The sequence below is a fragment of the Fukomys damarensis genome, unplaced genomic scaffold, assembly GCF_012274545.1.
Source record: "Fukomys damarensis isolate Sample0158 unplaced genomic scaffold, DMR_v1.0_HiC HiC_scaffold_15, whole genome shotgun sequence".
Taxonomy (NCBI): Eukaryota; Metazoa; Chordata; class Mammalia; order Rodentia; family Bathyergidae; genus Fukomys; species Fukomys damarensis.
Window position 1 is genome coordinate 64,266,294 of NW_022900927.1, and position 21,503 is coordinate 64,287,796.

The window sequence follows — 21,503 nt, forward strand, 5'->3', positions numbered from 1 at the left end:
ATTTTCACAGCCTTATAAAAAGATATGCCTTGTTAAATATGTTGTTAAAAATGTTTACATTGGTTATCAAAGGGCTGAATTCTAAATATGTTATTGTAACATGTTTATGATGGTTATCTTCAAAATATAGTATTTTCTGTAAAAAAAAAGATCCTATTGATACAAAACTACATTACAGGACATAAGATTTCATATAAGTACAATAATTATTACTGCTACTTTTCTGGTATACAAAATGTATTCATGTTGTTTGACTATGTAGGTTTTCCAACATATTGTTTATGACAATAACCTTTTGATACAGGTATTCTCCCCTGTAAACCTTTTATAACAGACTTGACAATCAGCTGGTAGTGAAAACTATTTAATTTTGGTAACACTTCTTGTGCATTGCAAATTCTTAAACTGCGATTATAAGGTTAACTTGCTCTTTTAGGTTTACATTTACAGTCAAGAAGAGCTTTCATTCCTTTAACCCTAATTCTACAAGAGATCTCTGTTAATTTTGACCTGCAAAAGTTTTGACTAGTAGTAACTAAAAGATTTTATAATTCAATTGGCCAAAACCATCTAAGTGCACTCTAGTTTAAATTGTCTTATATGTTTGTCTGTCTAAATGTTCAAAAGTGTGTGTCCAATTATGTTTTTTATCAAAATGATGTCAAATACAAGTAGATTGTTGATTTCTACAACCTGGCTTTATAGGATTAAATAAAAAACGTAAAAGATAATTAAATATAAACTTTTAAGTTTGGGTACACTTCTGTTGGTAAATAAGCATATGCTCAGAAAATAAAAAAGGGGTAATTGTACCCCTCTTCACCCATAAATTATTTAAATCATGCTACCTATATTTTAAATTTTTTTGTAAATTGATGAGCATGGCCATTCAGCAGCAGAAAGATTCTGGCCTCCACAAGGTTCTCCATATACTTTGGTAAAATGGAGAGATCCCTTAACTGGTCAATGGCATGGACCCGACCCCATTTTAATATGGGGCCGAGGATATGTTTGTGTTTTCTCACAGGAACATGATGGAGCATGATGGCTGCCAGAGAGATTGGTTCATCATGTGGATCACCTTAATAACCCTACAAATGTTTCCCGGAAGTAATTCTATCTAGCGATATTGGGCTTATATGCCTGATATTTAATGACGCATCTCGAAAGTTTTTGGACTAATCACTTGGACTTAAGCTTGTCCGCAGGACTTTGGTGGACAAATTCAGGTTTTCCTCAAACCAACATTTGAAAACTTTCTGCTGCACTGGGAGAAATACGCTTATGGTCAGATGTCAAAGTTACTAGCTTTAGTTTCAATATTTTTAACATAAGGACCTTTAATATGTGAAATACCATAAATACTGTGTTATCTCAAGTCAAAGAACAAAAGAAAAAGATAATGTCTTGTGTTAATGCTCCTTATATGTTATTAGTAGGAAATATAGATATTGTTTATGAAACTGATAATGAATACAACAACAGCTGGTATAATTGTAATTTGACCAATTGTATATCATAGGGGGATACAGAGAATCTACTGACCCCATTTCCTCTGTGATGATTTTACGACAGCCCCCATTTGTCATGATACCTGTTCAATTTAATGAAACATGGTATGTAGATCAAGGATTATGAATGTTAATGGTAATTGAGAAAGGATTAAGTAGACAAAAAAAGAGTGATGGGATTAGTTATTGTGGGGATTGTAGCCCTTATTACTGTAATACCTACAGCCACAACTGCTGCAGCTGCTTTGGCACAAGAAATTCGGGATGCTTAATATGTTAATGTTTTAGCTAAAAATGTGACTCATACTGTAACTATTCAAGCAGATTTCGATCAAAGATTAGTACAAAAGATAAATGCATTATATGATGAAGTTACTCTTATGGTAGAAGAAATGGGGTGCTGAAAGTTTGTTCTCGATTGATGTGTCACCCTCGTCATCAATAGACTTGTTTAACCAATAAGCTATATAACGGTTCCATCTATGATTGGAGTAAAATACAAAGGCATTTGAAAGGTATTTGGTATAATCAAAATACCTCCCTAGATTTAATAGTTGTATCAAGATATTTTGGATCTACAGAATGCCCCTTCCTTAAAGTTTGATGCAGCACAAGCTGCTCAGTGTTTTATCAGTCAGTTAAAAGAGGTCTTACCCTCCATGGCATCAGTCACCCAACTGTTAGAGTATATCTAGGTTGTGTTATATTACCCATATTAGCGTGCATGGTGAGTTCATCTTTGATGAACACGGCAGGAAAGATTCATGGCTTACAATTGCACATTAAGCCTCCCATACCTATGGTCTAACCCCTGCAGAGGCTGATAGTCAAAGATGGGTAAGAGAAGTGTAGAGAAATAGCCAACCTAAGACAGAGCATGAGTATCAGAATTCTCCTGGCTTGATGACGGGTAGGGGATTTCTCTGGACATTTCTCACCTAAGACAGGCACAGTCTTTTTGCTGAGCTGGGAAAGTCCCTGCTCTAAATATAATTAAAAGGGGGATATGTGGGAGCCTGGCCATGGCCCTCTAGGCGTTTGACATTTAAAAGGAAACTTCTTCACCTCTACACTCAAGGCATTGATACAATCTGTGTAACATTCTAGGACTCTGCTTGTTAAACTTGTTTTTTGACCCTGCAATGGGAGAAACTCAAAAGAGACAGCCACAGATCTGATGTTCTTTGTAAAGAGTCAGAAAATCCGGTCTTTGCATAAAAGATACAAATACTTGCTTGGTGCTCCCTGTTGATGTGAGCCTATAAAAGGAGCTGTTTCTGTGAAATAAATCAGACTTCTCTTGGTCTCCACTCAGGTTTGAGTGTTCTTTCCTTTCTCAATCCTCACTCCCCAACTCAGGCATGTTCGTGTTGTGGTGGCTGGACTGCCACAGTGAGGGCACTGACTGCGCCCTGAGTGCCAGACCAGCACAGCACAGGTGAGCCCAGAGGGGGCCTTTTTCAGCTCCTCTGCATGCGAGAGGACACGAGCCACTTGTCCTTGCTGTGTGGCTCATCTCACTACACCTAAGGCCTTTGGGTCCATCTGTCCTGCCGCACTGATGGACCTCGTTCTTCTTTCTGGCTGAGTAGGTGTTCCAGGCTGGGCACGCACCAAGTTTCCCTCTCCATGTGCAGCCTGAGTGCAGCACAGCAATTGCCACAGGTTGGAAGGGGAGGTGGACAGAGGCCAGGTTTGAGCCGTGCAAGCTGAGTGCTCGCACAGAAATAGCACACTGGACCCCATCAATACAAATAACCAGTGCATGGTGCTCAAAACTGCAAGCTGGTGACTCCTCTGAAGTCCCTGCCATCCAAAGACTCAGTGTAAAGCTAAAGATGGACAGGCGCTGCGCCCAGAATGATGAGGGGTCCAAGTGCTGAGGCCCTAACCCACACCGGCCAGATCCCTTCTCAGGAGCGTGGCCTGGGTGTGGACCTGGGCCTGGACGCACCACGTCCCTTGCAGCTCCCTCCTGCCCACCGGGCAGCAAATCCTCTCCTCAGTCTTTACCCAGCCAGCCAGGTGGGCAGGCACTGGAGGGCGGAAGGTGTCCTGTCCTGTCCCGCAGGATGCAGAAATTGCCTTTTCTGATCCAGGTAGAAAACAGAGCTGTGAGGGTACCTGTAAAGGGGCTGACAGGTCCGGCCAGCTGAGACCGAGGAAACGCTCCATCCTAGGACCCACCCAGGTCTCTGGCCTCCGGTCACCACCCCGTGGCCCTGCCCTCTGCACCTCATGTTCACCACCAACCCCAGTGAGGCCCAGGAGAGGCTCTGGGGATACCAACCGACCAACATCACAGCCACAGTCACCGGCAACACTCTGTCCTTCAAAAACTTTCTTGTACAACTACTATGTGCCAGACACTGGAATAAAGCATGACCAGCAGCAGGGGAGGCTCTGTCCTGGTGGGACAGATGATGATCAATAAACGGCTGTTATGGGTCACAATCATGTTTTGAAAGAGATAAGACCACAGTGTGAGGCAGTGGAACTTTCAGGGGCTGAGCAGAAAGGAGAAGCATCCTTGGAGGCAAGGGCCAAGTGTCCTGAAGGAGCTCAAGGAAAGGACTCCAGACACAAGGAACAGTACACACAAAGGCGCTGGGGCAGAAACAGGCTTGGCGCATTTGAGGAACCAGAAGTTGGATGTGTTTGCACTGTGTGTAACCCATCCTAGGGACAAGGTGACTGGTGGGGAATGGTCAGATGGGGGTCGACTCCCCTGTTCCTTACTGAGCACCCATTGAGTTCCAGGGCTTTACAGGCCCCTCTCAAGGCCCTCTGGGTGACAGGGTGACCATCTCATGGTGACAACAGCAATGCAGACAGAGGACAGACACCAGAGCACCTTGAGGATTGGGCCTGGGTTTAGCAGTCACTGTGTCTGTCAGGCCCAATTGCTCCTCCCATCCCGGGGCCAGGGTGAGACCCTGACTGGTGCCAGCAGCCTCACCGAGGGAGGCGCACATCCTCGCCAGGGCAGGGTCTCCAGGACCCCCTCTGGCTGTCCCTCAGCCCACAACACGGACGCCCATGTCCTCTGTCTTCCCCCGCTCTGGACCCCGCTATGCTCCTATGGCTGGGCAGGACCTAGGTCCAGCGCAGCCATGGGGACAGCCAGGGCTGCCACACAGACCAGAGCCCAGGCTGCCTCACCTGGAAACGGGATGGGGGAGCTCAGGGGGACAATGAACGGCCAGGACGCAGAAGCCTTTTTTATTTTTGACCTTTATTTGTGCATTTGTTTTACTTACTTTTCTGTCAGCTCCTGTGTGCCATCCACAGCAATTAAGTCCTCACTGGAAGCTGGTATGTCAACAACAGCTGCTTTCTCCTTCATCCCCTTCCCCCCTCCTCCATTCCTTGGTCCCTTTCTCATCTGCAAACTCTCCATTTCCCTCCTTCCTATTATCTGTCTTTCATTTTGCTCTCAAATTATTTACACTTTGGCTTGTCATATAAGAGAACCCATTCAAAACTGAAGTTTGTGGGTCTGATTTTCTTCACTTCGCCGTACGGCCTCGAGGTACACTCATTTCCTGTAAATGACTCAAGTGGACCCTCCTGTATGGAAGGGTAGGGCTCCATCCACTCTGGGTGAAAACCACCTCATCTTACCCATTCGCCTGTTGATGGACACAGAGGCCATTTCCAAGATGTAGCTAGTGTGAATTGCGCTGCTATACACACAGGTGTGCACGGGCCGCTGTGATCCGATGTCTTCACTCAGATCTGGGTCCAGTGGCATTTCTGGTTTTGGTTTTTGAGGACTCTCTGCAGTGATCAGCAGCTCCTCGCCCTGATGGCCTCAGCTGTCTGGAGTCCAGCGGCTCTTGGTCCTTATTCCTATGGGCGATGCCTGGGATGGCGCTGGCATCTGTCGGCCGTGGAGCCTTCCCAGGTGGGGTCCTGCAGATGGGAGGCTGGGCCGGGGACACAGGCCACGCCCGAGTGACAGAAGCCCATCCGACCGGGCTGCTGTGCTGCACCCTCTGCACTCACTGGACCTCCGTCTCCCTGCAGTCCGGCCAGAGTGGTGCTTGGCCGTTAGTGTCTCTAACAACCTGAAAGGTGAAAAGCTGCAGCTCGCTGCAGAATTAACCAGCCCCATGCTCGGCAGCTCGGAGCCCATCCATCCAGGACCAACAGCCTCCCCCGTCTGCCCCTCACCAGTCTCTCCCTTGTCCACTGCCCTGGAGCAGTGTAGTCAGAGGCTCGGAGTCCCACAGACCAGGCTAAGTGCTGCGATTTGTCCCAGGATGTGCTCAAAGGCAGCACTCAGTGAGGGTGATCGGTTGTGGGAGCTCCAGGGTGAAGTGCGAGGTTAGGCAGGGAGGCCTGACAGAAAGAGGCAGGCCACGGGCCACGACCTGGTGGGGTGCTTCTCCCTCACGCTCCGGTCCCTCTTCTGCCCTGCTTCCTGGCTGCCATGCAGTGAGCAGCTCTCCTCTGCCGGGCCCTTCCCCAACGCCATTCTGCCTGGAGCTGGCGAACCATGGACTGAAACATGAGCCTAAATGAACCTGTCCTCCTCCCAGTGCAGTGCCACGCACTGTGACCCAGCAACAAGGAAAGTGACAGCCTGCGGCTCAGCCATCCACTTATGGACTGGAGTCAGCAGTCCTGCATGAGGAAAACGCCTGGCACAGGGCCTGGCCCCGAGCAGAGCCCAGAAGAGGGTCTTCACCCGCCTGGGGCACACAGGCCCAGGTCATGCTCCAGGCAAGGGAGTCCAGTCAGAGGACACCAGCACGTCCTGGGAAGGGACATGGAGGCCAGGAGTCATCCCCAGGCCACACTCAAACCACGGTCAGCCAAGAGTCCTTCGGTTACGAGTGACAGGAGCCCAAGTCAGACGAAGTAAGTCCCCAAAAGAGAGTAACTGACCGCTTCAGGGACTGCTGGACTTGAGATTGGAGATGCTAGGTCGGTACACACAGCACACACTTTCAGTCTCACACACACACACACACACACACACACACACACACGCTTTCAGAGGACAGTGGTCATGGATACAACCCAGCAGGACTCAGGAGAAAGAGACCGAGTCTCCTGCTGCGTCCAAAGGCAGAGAGGAACCACTGGCTGAGGCGTGAGCTTCCCAACTGTGAAGCCCACAGCGGCGGGCAGTGAAAACCATGCCTTTCTCAGGCGGACACAAAGCCCTAGGCACCCTCCACGCAGAGCCTGAGGAGCAGTGGGCTGTGCGGTGAGAGAGGCTAATGAGGAAGACAGGGCTCCCCTCAATGGAACACACCCACGTCCCAATGCGAGACCGAATCACCAGGCTGGCCCCAGGGTCCTGCTCCACAGCACCCGCCCTGCACGCCCCTCCACATCAGGGACTCACCGTGTCACCTGTGCCAGGGTGGGAATCACGGCCACACAGGAGACTGGCCCTCCTCCCTGACACCGCACCGTCTCTTCACCCGCCTCACCTCAGAAGCCCTTGCTTTCCAGCTGCAGGCCCAGATGTCGGCAGGGCCGCAAGGGGACGTCTTCTGTCTGTTCCTTCATCGTTTCTCCATCTTCCAGGCGGTCATGGGCCCGATGTGCTTTTCCCTCCACCCACCCTGCCTCCGACAGGCTGGCTCATGGCCACAGCTGGCACCACGCACAGAGCCCAGATGAACAAAACCCAGGCTCTGTGGGGATGGAAGGCGCTGCAGTGACGGCAGCAGAAGCTGCTACGTCTTGGCCGGTGACTGCGCCTGGACGCCAGGATAGAGCTGGGGCCGTAGGCTCGGGGGCCAGAAAGCCTGAGTTCACGTCCAGGCCACCCTTACAGCTGGACAACCGACCTCTAACAGCCCTTCCCAGCCTCTGCTCGATCCAGCAGTTGTGTTCACCTCCACGACTTACTGAAAGGGGGCTGCAGGCAGGATATGAGGGCGTAGAGTGCCTACACGGTATCTCTCAGCTTTGTCCTTACTGCAGCACCCACCAAGGAGTCGAGAGAGGGACCCTGTGCAGCAGAGCTCGAGGCAGTCTTCTCCACCTCTGCCACCTCTCAAGGAGGATGCATTTGCTTTCACATCCTCTCCCACTTCCAAGAAGCCCACACGGTCTTCATTCAACACTCGCATGGATCCAGCTTGGTGTAAGCACCATGACGGCCACCAGGTGACCCCGGTGCCCATCTGGAGCCCACAGGATGAGCAAAGTCCTTAGAGTATTGTGCTCCTCACTTTCTCTGCTGACCTTGGAACTGTAAACAGATTTTGAGGAAGGTGAGGTGCAATCCATCAGCCCATGGTCAGCCTTTGGCACCCCTTCTCCCTGATTTGGAAAGGATTTTCCTGCCCTGGGTCCAACCCAACATGCTTCTGCCCATGGCTTCCTAGTGAATCATGCTTTGCGCATTCCTGGATTTGTCTACGTTTCTCTTCAGCACCTTCTGCCTCAGGCAGCCAGTTCTCACACACCAGGTTTTCCGAATCCATACTTAATCCCTCTCTCCTGAAACACCAACGGCTGGCTAAGGCTTACCTAACCATCATGTGTCATGTGTAATGTGTGGCTCCTCCCAAGGGTGTTGGGATTGATTCAATAGAGGAGGAGACCTCACTTCTCCCCTCACCACCCCAAACCTCCACCAGCGTCCAGAGAGGCGTCCCTAGATGTCACCACCTCGCCTTCCCACAGGATCCCAGTGACGGTTTGGGGCAATGAGCCGAGAGAGGAAGGAGAAGAAAGCCCGGAACCCAGTAAGTGGCCCATACATGTAAGAAGAATGAAAAAGGAAAGAAAAGAGAACAGCCCAGCACCAGGACGCAGTGGGTTCCGTACACAGGGTTTAGTAGGCGGGCGGCTGAATCAAGGAGCCAGCGGACAAACAAAGGAAGAGCTGCCCCCACTTTCTCCGCTGACTCACTTGGCAGAAGCCGGGGGTGCTCCGAGAAGAGCACATGCAAATAAGCAGTGTGCTTTCCACACGCTAGAGCCTCTCCTACCTTCTCTCTAGAATGGGATGGAAAAGGAGCGGAACGGGAGCTTAACCATGGGGAAGAGCCGGCGTTGGAGTCTGTCTGACTTGGGTCTCTGCCATCAGCTATTTCTGTGATTGGACAAAAGAACCTCAGCCCCGGCTCCTGTCCATGCAAAGCCCCACCCCGGCTCCCCACCCTCTCCTGTGCTCTGTTTGCAGTTGGCCTTCTGTGTCTGATTTACTTCACACGACACTGCATTTTCCTGCAGATGTCTCGACTTTGTCCTTCTCTGCAGCTGAGTAGTGCACCCTTGTGTATAGAGACACATTTCATTCATCTAACCATCTGATAAGATGAAAACTACCAACAAGAACGAACATGGGAAAGGGGCATTGAGAGGAGGAGGGAAGGAGATTAAAGGACAGAATCAAGCTGCATTGGCACATGTGCCCACTCCCCAGAACGACGGTCGACTGCATGTACTACACATGTGTGCTGAGAGAGAGAGAGACAATAAAACCCGCTGCCCACTGTAAGACCCAACTGGACAACTGGACAAGAATGACGGCTCCACAGCAGGCAGCACCGGGGCAGGGTCTCAGGGAGAAGAAAGAATTAGGTAAACCCACACTTGCCTAAGCTGGACCGAGGAGTGGCCTCCAGAGGTCAGAGAGGCCAGGGCACCGGACTTGGGGACCGGGGACGTGTCAAGAAAGACTTCTAGAGATCCAGCGGGGCATCCTGGGCCTCTGGATAGGACGCATCTGTGTGTGATGAGGCGGGAAAAAGAAGGTGGCCACAAAAGCAAGCAAACTAACACAAAGCCCCTGGGAAGCTGCAGGCCCACATCTCACAGCCCACACAGGGCTGCAACACCCAGGCTCCCAGGCACCAGGCAGGGTGGGGAGGTGCCGCCCACCGCACAGGGTCTGTGCCTGAGTGAGGGCTCAGATTAGCCCCTTACGGGGTCGAGATCGGGCCTCAGAAGCAGTGAAGTGGATTGCATGTAATGAACTCCCCGTCAGTACCAAGCCTCCTGCTCCTTTACTCACGAGTTAATACGTGCATCATATTAAGTTTACAAATGGCTGGGCCCTGCTGTACGCGTGACTCATACCTGCAGGTAACATGCTCAAGGCACATCTGTCCCCTGCTAACCTCCCTTCCGCCTCCCACATTTATTTTCTTCTTGTCTTGTCTCTCTTCTATCCTCAGGTCAACTTTGGGTTGTTTTGTTTGTGTTTTGGATTCTGCATATTAGGGGAAATGAGCAATACCTGCCTTTCTAAGTCTGGCCTTTTTGTTTAACACGATGATCTCCAGTTCCGTGCATTCTTCCTGCAGTGCTGTAACTTTGCTCTTCTTTGTAGCCAAATAATACTCCACATTTTCCTTATCCGGTCACCAATGGACGGGCACCCAGGCTCCCCTACCTTCACAGCCTAATATTCTTTAAAGGGAAACAGCAAAAGCCAGTAAGAGCCGATCTAAAATGCACAATGCAGAGCATTCAATTAAAAAATTAGTAGATATGACAAGAAATGTTGACACGAGACAAGGAAACCCAGTCAATACAAAGATATATACATTTTGAAGATGAATATCATATGTGCATAAAATGCAACTTCACTAGGTGGAATTAAGATCAGGTTAAATAATACCGAAGAAAAGATCAATGAAAAATTAAAAACAAACCACAAGGGCTGTGGACAGAGGCTCTCTGAACTGTGCAGTGACACCAAAAGGTAAAGCTCAGGGGTCCCTGAAATCCACACGGTGAGAAAGGAGAGAAATGCAGAAGAAAAAAGCATATTTGAAGGGCCAGGGATTTAGCTCAATGGTGCCGCCACCTGCCTCACAAGCTCAAGGTCCCAAGTTCGATACCTGGTACAAAAAAATTTTTTTAATTCATCACGATAATTTTGAAAATCCAAATTTTGATGAAAACTATAAACTTACAGACATAGAAAGGTCAGTGAAGATGAAGTGGAACAAACAGCAGCCGCGATAACAACGGAGTCCACAATCAAACTGCCAGAGAAAAGCCCAGCACACGCGAGACGTGAGCAGGGAGCACCAAAAGTCCCACCCAGCTTCTCGTCAGACACCGGAGGCAGAACAGTGCCCCAGGGGCAAACAGGAACTGCCATGTTAACGCTGGTAACTGGAAGAGCATCTTGCTTAGGTGAAGTTGAAGCCTTTATAAAAGTCCAAGTTGAGAGAAGTCGTGTCCAGCTGACTTCCCAAGGACAAATGTCAACAGAAGTTCCTTGTGAAGAAAAACGGAGCCAAAGTAAACTAAGAATGCAATGGGTGAGAACACAGCAGACATAAAATTAGGGGTAAACATAAAAGGCACCTCCTTTTTCTACTTTTAGGATCACTGTGTTTATTTATTTAAAATCATTTTAATTTGGGGGCCAGGGACTTAACTCAGTGACACCACACCTGCCTCACAAGTGCAAGGTCCTGAGTTCGATCCGCTGTACAAAAAAAAAAATCACTTTAATTTAATAATGTACTGTGGGATTTAAAACATTGGTAAAAGCAAAATGCATGGAAACAGCAGTATAAAGGCCACTGGGGTGAAACAGCATCGTATCAGTGCAATGTTTTACAGTGTACACAGAGCAGCGTAATCTTACTTGAAAATGGCTTGCAACTGAAGACGGACACTGTAAACTCTAGAGCTGGGATGGAGAAACTTTTAGAGACCAAGTGCTCAAAATGCAACCCAAACCCTCTTGCTTACCACAAAGTGCCAACGCTGCCCCATGGGCACAGCTCCCTGATGCTCAGCTGCTGGGGCGATGCTGGGGAGCTGAGCTCGCCACAGGTTCCCCGCCACTGCTCTTGAGCAGAGCAGTGAAGCACAGCTACTACCCACGAGACCGGAGGAAGTGGAATGCTGAAAAAGTTCAGTTAATTCAAAGGAGAGCAATGGGGTGAAGCAGCAGGAAAAACAAATGGTACAAAGTGAAACCAGAAGCAAGATGGCAGATTCAAACTCAATCAGACCCACAGTAACATTAAGTGGTCCTAACGCCCCAGGTGTAAGGCAGAGCTATGCAGATAGCTTAAAAGGCAACACCCAATGGTTAGAAGCCCACCTGACCAGAAGCCTGCCTTCCATATTAAGACACAGCTCAGACGTGAGTAGGAACGGAAAGGCTACAACCACGCACACCCTAACAACATTGCTACTGGGATGGCCATGCTATCACCAGACTTCTGAAAGTACTGTTACTAGACAACAGGGACGCTGCCTGGTAGAGCACTCGGTTCAGCAAGGAACCCCGGCGATCACAACTGCGCACATTTCGGAACTGAGCTTCAGAAGACACGAAAGAGACAGCAGAACGTAAGAGAAACAGATAAGTCTACCAGTAATACATGCTTCAGAAAGGTTTGCTTTGTATCAATGGAAGACACAGACGAAAACTCAGGAAGCAGACAGAAGTTCTGAACAACGCTACCAACTGTTTTGACTTGAGTGACACTCAGTAACACAATCAACACAGCTGCAACTGAGTGTGCCCCGGCCCCAGAACACTCACTACAGAGCGTAACACTAGGTTCGATGAAGTTAGACTGAAATCACACAGAATGGGTTATCTTACTATAGTAAAAGTAACTTCAAAATCAGTAATGGAAAGATTATCTGGAAAAAGAAATAGTTTGAGATTAAACCACACAATTCCTAAGTAACCCATAGAAAAAAAGAACAAATCAACAAGGAAACCAAAAGCATTATTTTAACCAGATGAAAATAAAAATATAACATATCAAAATGTGTGGTATGCAGCTCCAGCAACTATTAAACAAAAGCATACAGCTGTCAGTGTTTTATATTTGAAAAGAAGAAAGGATCAAAATTAATGACTTATGCTCTTAAAAACCTAGGGAACAAAAGCAAATTAAACCCAAGTAAGTGGAAGGAAGGAAGTAATCAAGAACAGATATCCCTGAAAAAGAACAAATAATTTCTTAAAAACTGAGGAATCCGAACCCTTACCCTTTAAGGGAAAAAAATAATGGTATTGATAAAAATTCTGAAGATCAGATGGAGAAGAAGAGAGAGGTAGAAAAGGAGGACAGAAAATGATAAAGAAGAAAAACTATGAAGAATAAAAGGAGAATCATGACTAGAAACCCCACAAGAATTACAAAGAGAAATAATGAAATATCGGGAAAAAATATTGTGCCAAAAATCTGGACATCCTAATTTCTTAAAGACATAAATCATCAAAAGTAACTCAAGAAGAAACAGAAACCTAAACAGTCTTACATTAAGTGAAGAAATTAAAATCATACTTTAAAACCTTTCCACATGAAGGAAATCTCAAATCCAAACAGCTTCCCTGATGAACTAAATCAAATATTTAATGAAGAAACAACAACAGTCAGACAACAGGAAGGGAACATTTCTCAGTGCATTTTAAGGTCAGCATATACTCTGACAACTAAACCAGACAAAGACTTTGAAAATAAAAAGAGAGAGAGAATATATGGTAAAAGCCAGAATAGGGCAGGGGATTTAGCTCAGTGGCACCATGCCTGCCTCGCAAGTGCAAGGTCCTGAGTTCGATCCCCGGTATTGGGGGGAAAAAAGCCAGAATAAAAGACGATCACTCTAAAAACATCTCCTGTCCCTCTTATTGCTCCCTTTCCTTCTCACCATCTGGCGGAGGCCCTACCGGCTCCCTCCTCCCACTCAGTAGACAGCATCATCAGGAGAGCAAGGGCCGTCCTTGCCTCTCCGCTGCTGAATCCCCTGCTCCTGACCTGTAGGTACAAGGGTGCTGAATGACTCGTAAAAGCAGGCAGAAGGTGTTTCCCACCGCATGGGCCAGAGCATCTCTGACCCTAAAAGCAATAGTAGCGGTGCTGTAAAAATGAGCTGGAATATATCCATGACACCCAGCGGGTGACAGCCACAGGGCTTGGTGGGGCCGCTTCCCTCAGCGGCTCTTGGGAGGCCCAGGAGGCACCGGCGAGGCTCACCATGCTGGCCCACAGAAGCCAGGGTCTGTCTGAGCTGCTCAGTGTCAGGTTCATCTCTTGCAATGGGGGGGGGCCACATCCACAACACAAAACTAGCAAACCCTGCAAATCAGTGCACGCCCTCCTGCCCGAGAGCTGCTCGGACCCCAGAGACCCAGCGGGCGAGCACTGCCCAGCACTGGGACTTTTCCTCTTCAGATGAAGACTTTTCAAGATGCACGATACACAGATAAAGTGGATGGGTTAGGGTGGCACTGCAGCCAGCTGCCCAATGTCACCACCTCCTCATTCTCCCGGAGGCACAGTTATGGGTGATCCCGAGGACACGGTCTGAGCAGCCCTGAGTCCATGTTGGCCATGCTCCCTGGCTTCCTGTTGTGGAGAAGCTGATTTGAAATCATTCCTTAGGCTTTAAGGCCCACAACAAGGTAATCTGGCGTGGGTAGAGGGTGCAGGCTGATCCAAGGGTCCATGAGAGGCAATCGTGATAGTGGTCACAAGCCAGCAAGGAGTGTGAAGCTAAAAACAGGCACAGCAGGAGTCCAAGGGTCACCAGCTGCCAGAAGTGGTGTAGCAGGTGAGGGAGAAGAAGGAAGCAGCGAGGTCTAAGGCACCGGCTGCCAGCGAAGGGGTTGGCATGGGTGTGGCAGCAGGATCCTGGGGACATCCACCAGCATGGGAAATCGAGGACAGGGAGGTGCTGGCCCCCTGGGGAGGATTTGCCTCGGCTGATCGGGAATCCACAACACGACAGGCAACTCAGTACCACCCTGCAGACACGCACAGCAATGCATGTGCCATTATGGGTTGCTTCTCTACAGAGCAGGAGCTTTCCCAGCCATCGGTGTCCCCGCCGCGTGTGTGAGAAGCCAGCCCTCCTGGGGACCATCTGCTGTGAACCCACCTCCAGGCCTTGGGAGCAGATGCACGGCTGACTCCAGGCTGTGTCTGGCCCTGGGCTCCGCCCTGGCCCACACTGTCCGTGCTCCGAGGACACTGGCTGGAGTGTGTGAAATGTCCCTGGCACCTCTGAGACAGATGCCAGGCTTCAGTTCAGTGATTCCAGATTCCAACTCGCAGAGCTTCTTGGGCTCACTCTTTTCAGAGACCCTTTTCTCCAGCTCCTTTGAAATGAACCCCACTACAGGTGTTCCAGACAGTGAGGCATCCCTCGGATGCCCGACTTAGTCACCACCCCGCACGGGGCATTGGAGACAGTGCTGCCCCACTCTCTGGTGCCAGAAGCTGCCGTCGCAGTGCCCAGCAGCTGAGACCTCAGGGCAGCTGCAGGAGGCGCCCTGGGTCCAGCACTGCCCCACCCGGCCAGCACTTGGCAAGCTGAGACACAACTGTTTATTACGTCCAGCCACCAGCTTAGGGCCCCGCCTGTCACTTAGCACAACTCGGCCTATCCAGACCGGTGCACAGACAGACACGAGCACACAGAGCCGACCCGCGAACCAGCTTGCTCGACACACAGTGGATATTCTCCATCAGGTGGAGACGGGCAGTACAAATTTTCCAACAAGAGGAAAATAAATTCATTGTTAAAACAAAACTAATCACCACTTTCCCATCCAATGCCCTATAGTTGTGCTTGTATGGGACAGATCTGGTGACAGGAAAACCTTCATACATCACTATTCCTCCATTCCGTGCCCAAAGCATCACACAATTCTGGAGATTTAAAATGTCTTTCTAGAACTTTCGACAAATTGGCAGTGAATTTCTATAGCAGAAACATCGTCCATCACAACATGTACCCTGTCTGGGGGCCACCTGTTAACCATTTGTGATTAGAGGACACAAAGTCAGAGACAATCCTGGCCAGACTGTGTTAGAACATGGCCACGCGTGTTTAACAAACACCCTGCTCCCATGGCTATCCTCTGCCAAAAGACCAGAAGTTAACCCTGCAAAGTTTTGAAGACCCCAGGGCCTTTGTATATACTGTTCCTTCTGCCTGGAATGCCCATTCTTTAGATGACTAGTTCCTTACCATCAGATCTATGCCTGAAGTTCACCTCCTCAAAGACACCTTCTCCAGCTACTCTTTCTGCAGGAGGTACCCGCTCTTCTCTATCTTTGCACCCCACCTATCTCCTTCACAGCACTTAGTGTACATGATTTGGAGAGGTTTCATTTACTTATTTATTGCCCAGTTCTCCCACCAGGACCAAGTACCCATGAAATCCACCCTACCTTCACATTTCCAGGTATATGAGCTCATAAAGCTCCTGTAGTGCGTAAATAAATTCCAGCTGGCTTCACAGTAGACTCTTCTTAACAAGTATGTTTCCTCTCTATAGAATTACCACTGCTATCTTCACTGAGATCATGTGCATTAGTTAAAAATGTGCTGCGTACCAGGCTCTGGGTTAGTTTATTTCATGTAATCTTCATAATAACTCTAAAGTTGGAGATGATGTAATGTAGATGAGGAAATGGAACCTAAAAGGAGGTGATTAACACAGGCTCCTTCTTATTTACTCTGTGCCTTCCACAGGCTTGGTACTGAGGAGCCCTCACTCCAGGGAACACAAGGGTGGTCATGTGATCCAAATGGGCCAATCGGAGTGCCTCTCCATCCGGAAGCTGGATCAGAGGAGCCACATGACCCAGGCAAAGCCAATCAAAGTTCTGCCTTGTTACATAACTGCTAGAACAGTAAGAACCCCCATTCCAGGATGACATACTAGCAGAACCGCACAACCCTGGCACTGCCCAGAACGATCTTGCCACATGGAGAAATCCTGCCTAAGACAGAAGCCAGTGCTTCTGCATCAGAAGCCTTGAGCCTCTACACCCAGTTGGGCCTGAAACAAACTCCTTGGACTTCTGGGTTTTCGAAGCACTAAACTTGTCTTGTGACGTAACATGGACTGAGTGAGTCTCTGCCACTTGCCACCAGGTAAGGATGCAGTGAGCATCGTGTACAGGTGCAATTAACCTCAAAGTGACCACTGCCCACGAACGCCACCACCAGCTGACGTGTCAGCAGCCACCACCGTGGCCACCCCACTTCCCCTCGGCCTTTATAGTCATAGCTGGCCCAGCCTGGGCCACAGTGCTATTTATCCCCTCCATCTGCTAGCAGAGCGACATCTTCCAAAGGCCTCATTGCTAAGTGAACTTCTACTTGGCCCCCTGCTCACAGAGCTCTGAGAGCGCTGGTGGCCACCCACTTACTAATGACACAGGGACTGCGGGATGAACTTAGGGCCCTCAGGCCAGCCACGGGGCCTTCAAATACCCGAATTCAAAAGCCCCATGAGCACCGTAAAGAAGCAACCACTGTCTCACACTACACAGAGGTTCGCACTCCAGGTAAAGTGGGGGGGATTCTCATCCCTTGCTCACAGCCCTGTGAGAGATGGGGAGATGGCAGTGAGTTGGAGCCATCACCCGGCTCAGGAAACTGAGCTCTGAGCTGAGATGTTTGACTCCGTGAGGATCGTCATGTCCAGACTGGAACTGGAATTCATTCCGCGCATCCCAGCCTGAGAGGTATCGATAGGCTCCACGCCACATGCAGCCCGGTGAGCGTCCATTCCCCAGCCTTTATGCTCCCCAACTCCTGGTCCATTCAGCCAGGTGAGCCCCATCAGATGAGCCGCCCAGGTAAAATACGGGACACTTATGCCGGAACTTCACATAAAGAGATTTTTTTTAAAGCATAAGCATGACCCAAATAATGCACAGAACAAAAAAATAGTCGTTGTTCATGCAGAGTTCAAAATTAACTGGGCATTCTTTGGGCTTATTTACTAAAAGTGGCATCTGAGGTTCTATCAGTAGTTCAGAAAGAGGTATAAATTGTCCATTCTTGGCAAATTCAGACCCCTCTTCCATGGACCCCACACGCTCTTAGCTGTGGGGTTAACTCTAATGTACGACAGCTACCGAGCAGGCTTTGATGTCTCCTGTATTGTGCCGGGATGCAGGCACACCCCAGGTTTACCCTATTGCTCACCCTTCTTTAAAGAGCTTTCCATGGACTCGCTTTATACAAGGAGTGAAAGCAAAATGGCATTCAAGAGGGCAGAGCAGCGGCCTCCTGCTCAGAAATGATGGCCACTGGTCTTGACGCCCACCCACCAGATTGCCAGCCCGTCTGCCCTTGGGAAAGAAAGCAGCTGGTGGCACGAGGGGGCAGGCAGGAAAGAAAGAGCATGGCCGGGTGTGGGCACGGGGGCGTCCCCAGCCCTGAGTGGGGGAGCCTGGTCACAAGTCTGGAAACTTACTGAGCGCATGTGGGTTTGGGAGGGAGGGGTTGGTCAGCGAGGGCCCGTTGGGGAGGAGGAATGGAACGAATATCTGAGCGAATGTCCGAGGCTGCTCCGGCAGACCAGAGGCGGGAGAGCCGCGACTCCTCTGGAAAGGCAGGCTTTTCTCGCAGGGACCCCACGCTCTTACGTGCAGAGCGTGGCTCTCGGAGGCCTGGTGTGAGGGTGGCCTGCAGGTCCTGTGACAGCCAAAGGCAAGAGCAGAACCAGTGCGCAAAGGGAAGAAGAAAGCGAGCACACAGCTCTCCAAGACCCCACTTCTCCAGCCACGCGTCCTGTGCACCCGGAGCAGCGTCCCTTTCCCGGGAGCTCCAGGCCAGTTTCTGCCGCTTACACCATTCATGTCCTCACTTACACAAGAAAAACAGCCAGAAATGAACAAGCAAGGCCCCAGTTCAGTTCAGTTCATTGCAATTTATTAACTTAAAAAAAAAAAAAACAGAAACAAAAAAAGAAACGAAAAATCATTTTCCAAGGAAAATACAAACACTTCGGGTGGTTGCCCAGCCTTGCTTCCCTGTAGGCTGTTCTCAAGCCAATCAAATGAGCGCAAACGAACTTTGACTGGAGCCGTAAAGCGTGTTGCACCAATTAAATTACACCAATATATTATTATAATACCTTTGAAATGCCTTTCAGACCAATAAATAAAAAAGACAGATTCAAATTAAAAAGTCAACTTTTTATTACCAAAAAAAATAAAAATTAAATAAAAGTCACAACACGGATTTTAAAAAAACAAAATGTGCAGTCAAGTTTCTCTTTCTCTTTTCCCCCAGGAATGATACCGTGCCAGTAAATCCCTACAGAACGTTTCCAGTTTGGCAGCAAGCAGTCAGCCATTCACATTTGTACTCAAGACAGCAGGCCTGGGCAGAGTGCGCCTGAATTCCACCCTGCACGGTGCTGCTCACCACCGTGGCCATCAGAGGAGGCAGCCCGGTCATAGGGAAGGAAATTCAGAGGGTACTTAGCATGTTCGTGTCACCTGGGGTCCCAAGCACTTCCTGAAAACTGATCGTGCGTTAACATTTACCTGTAAAAGACATTAATTCTACCCCTTTGGCAGATGTGTAAACTAAGACGCTGAAAGGCCCCCGGAGGCCGGGCAAGGCCCCGACAGCCCACACGGAATCTCCTGCCCAGTCCACCAGGTGGTCAGAGAGTCTCTCACTCATAATTCCACGGAAATGATTCAAGCATAATCTCTTTGGCTGGGGATTGGCTGGTAGGGAGACAGGGCTTAGGAAGGAAGCAGCAGAGAGGCAGCTGGGAAGGGCTGTTCCCTCCGTTCCCAGTTTTTCCTGGAAAGCACTTTCAACGTCACATCTTAAAGCAAAGCAATGTCAGCGGAAAGTCAGAGCTGAGCAGGGCCAGAGACCAGCGATAGGAAAACAGCCCCCAAAGGCCGCAGGCGCCTGGGCCCTCAGCGCCCTCACAGCAGACCAGGGCTCCTCTCTGAATCTGTCTTCACCACGGTCTGTGGAGTTTAGTGACAAAGGTGGATGTCCGGTGTTTGGGTGGAGAGAGGAGAGAGCAGTTTTCCTTAAGCGTCAATCTAGACACTACAGAGTAGAAGGGTGGGAAGGGCAGCAGGCGCAGTCACTTGGCAATGGGAAGCCACCAGCCAGGAGGGGTGACACCCAAGTCCCTGAATACCTGTGGATGGGCCAGACATGGCGGTGCTGGCTGCTCAAGGAGACTGGGGCGGCCAGGCCAGGAGTAGAGGGCTCCCCGAGGCCACGGCACCCTCCACAGCCCCCTTGGCCCCAGCGCAATCTGGTCTCTATAGATTCCGCTCCCTTTTAGCCTCTCGAGTTAAGGAAGGAGTGGAACCGAATGCAGGAAACTGAGCAGCCTCCCATAAAACACTGCTCGGCTCAAGCTGAGGAAGCAGGAACACTGGGTGTGGCAGCGAGGGGACAGGGACAGGGACATCTTCTGCAGGAAGGGGTGACCGTACCCTTCACACGTTCCAAGCGCCGGAAGAGGTCTGCTTTTCCAAAGGCTTCCCAAGGCCAGTCCTCCAGTCAGAACCGGCCCCTTGGCATAAGGCTTTCAACTTGTGCAAGCCAGCGGTGTGGAGTCATCCCAGGGGCGGCATCCTCGAGGAAGCGACGTCATCTCTAACGGGGTTTCAGACACCGCATACCTGGCTTAAATGCTCAGAGCCCTGTCACACTTCCTTCCTGCCTCCCCCAGAACACACGGCCAACTTCTAAGGAAATGCTCCTCTCCTCCCTGCTTCTCCCAGTTCACTGCTGCCCTTCTGACACCCGGCTCGCGGGACAGACGGAGCGTTCCTCCTTCCCATACCCACAGCTGTGATCTAGAATCCTCGGCTTTGGGGCCACAGCACCTTCTCTCTGACGTTCCTCACCCACCTGCGAGCTAACCCCCTCCAGCGGACTTGTACACCTCTGCAAGCCCACGCCCGGTAGACTGGGAAGGCGTTAGACAGCAGTGAACTGGGCCAAGGTTGAGCCCGCTGCTCCTGGAGACCATGCGCAGTGCCACACCCCAACTCCGATCAGGTACAGGTGCGGACCTGGGGGCAGCCTCCAGTTAACGCTGAAACACTACAGAAAGCGCAGGCTTGCTGCACATCAACATCCTCTCAGCTGTGCAAGCACCATACAGGGGCGTGTGCACTGCCACGTGCAACAGCTTTCACTGTCATCAGGTCCCCTCTCCACCCTCAGGAGGCTGTGCTTTAGAGGAAGGCAGATGTCAGGAAAGAGGAGGCGGAAGACAGCAAGGAGCCAAAAGCTCACCCTGGGCTGACTGGGTGTCCCTGGCAGAGTTTAGGGCACGCTTTCTCCCACTGACTGTGTCTGCCATTCAAATGCCACCCTAGTGGCAGAAAGAGTTAACACAGATCCCACAGACTTTCACCTGATGCCCAGGGCTGAGCTGCGTCACAGATGACAAGGCCATGGCATGAGTGCCCTTGCCTCCCTTCCCAATCCCGTGGCAGCCATTGCTACTCAATCACAGCACTCTCTGACGGGCCTGGGCTCCAACTAGCCCTGCAAGAGCCAGGAGCAATCGAGCGCCAATTCAAGCTCAGGCTGCTGAAATCATCTTGTGAGCTCCACGCAGCCAGGCCAAGGTTGCTAACGAGGAGGGAGAAGGAGAAACCTCTCGTGGCTCATCCAAAGCAGATGGCCCAGTCTCTCTATCCTCTCCTCCCGAGGCCTGTGGATGACTTCCAGGGAGATGCCCCTCCCCACAAGCCCCTTCCCGGCTAAGTGCTGGCCATCACCACCTTGCCAGTCCTCTACCGGGTATCTGATGCGATGCCAATCAGGACCCAAGTTCCGACTGGCAGCTGGCAGACCCAGCAGGGCCTGCTTCCCCTGGTCAGTGCTGGCTCCCGCACCACACTCAGCAGAGCCAGATGGCCCAGTCCCCTCTCAGGCTTCACAGCCAGCACAGAGGTGACAGCCTGTGAGCTCGACTCCTGCACCCGTCCCCGCGCCCCATGGGGCTAGTTGAGCTTGCTGCAGATCTCCAGGGCCTTCTTGTACACCTGAGTCACGTCATCCATGTCCGTGAGGAGGGAGAAGCTGCTGTCCGCCAGCCGGTTCCGATACCGCTTCAGGTACTGGGGCCGCGGCCGGTTGTGGAGCCCCTCGAAGTCCTGGATCTGGAGGAAGTTCTCGGCTGAGACGCAGCTGCGGAGGCGCTGGCAGGCGGGCCGGTGCTCCTGCAGGTCCAGCAGGTCGAAGGAGTCGCTGGACAGCACGCCGTCATCGCTGACC

At 50.4% G+C, this 21,503-nt stretch overlaps 1 protein-coding gene across 1 annotated transcript in view; it reads right to left on the reverse strand.

The window, feature by feature from the left end:
• Positions 1-18,448: 18,448 nt before the first annotated feature.
• Positions 18,449-21,503, reverse strand: part of Nuak1 (NUAK family kinase 1) — a 47,001-nt gene continuing 43,946 nt past the window's right edge. Inside the window, exon 8 of the mRNA XM_033763507.1 lies at positions 18,449-21,497. Coding sequence (XP_033619398.1) covers positions 21,230-21,497 — 268 coding nt within the window. The 3' untranslated portion in view covers positions 18,449-21,229. The remainder of the gene's footprint in view (positions 21,498-21,503) is intronic.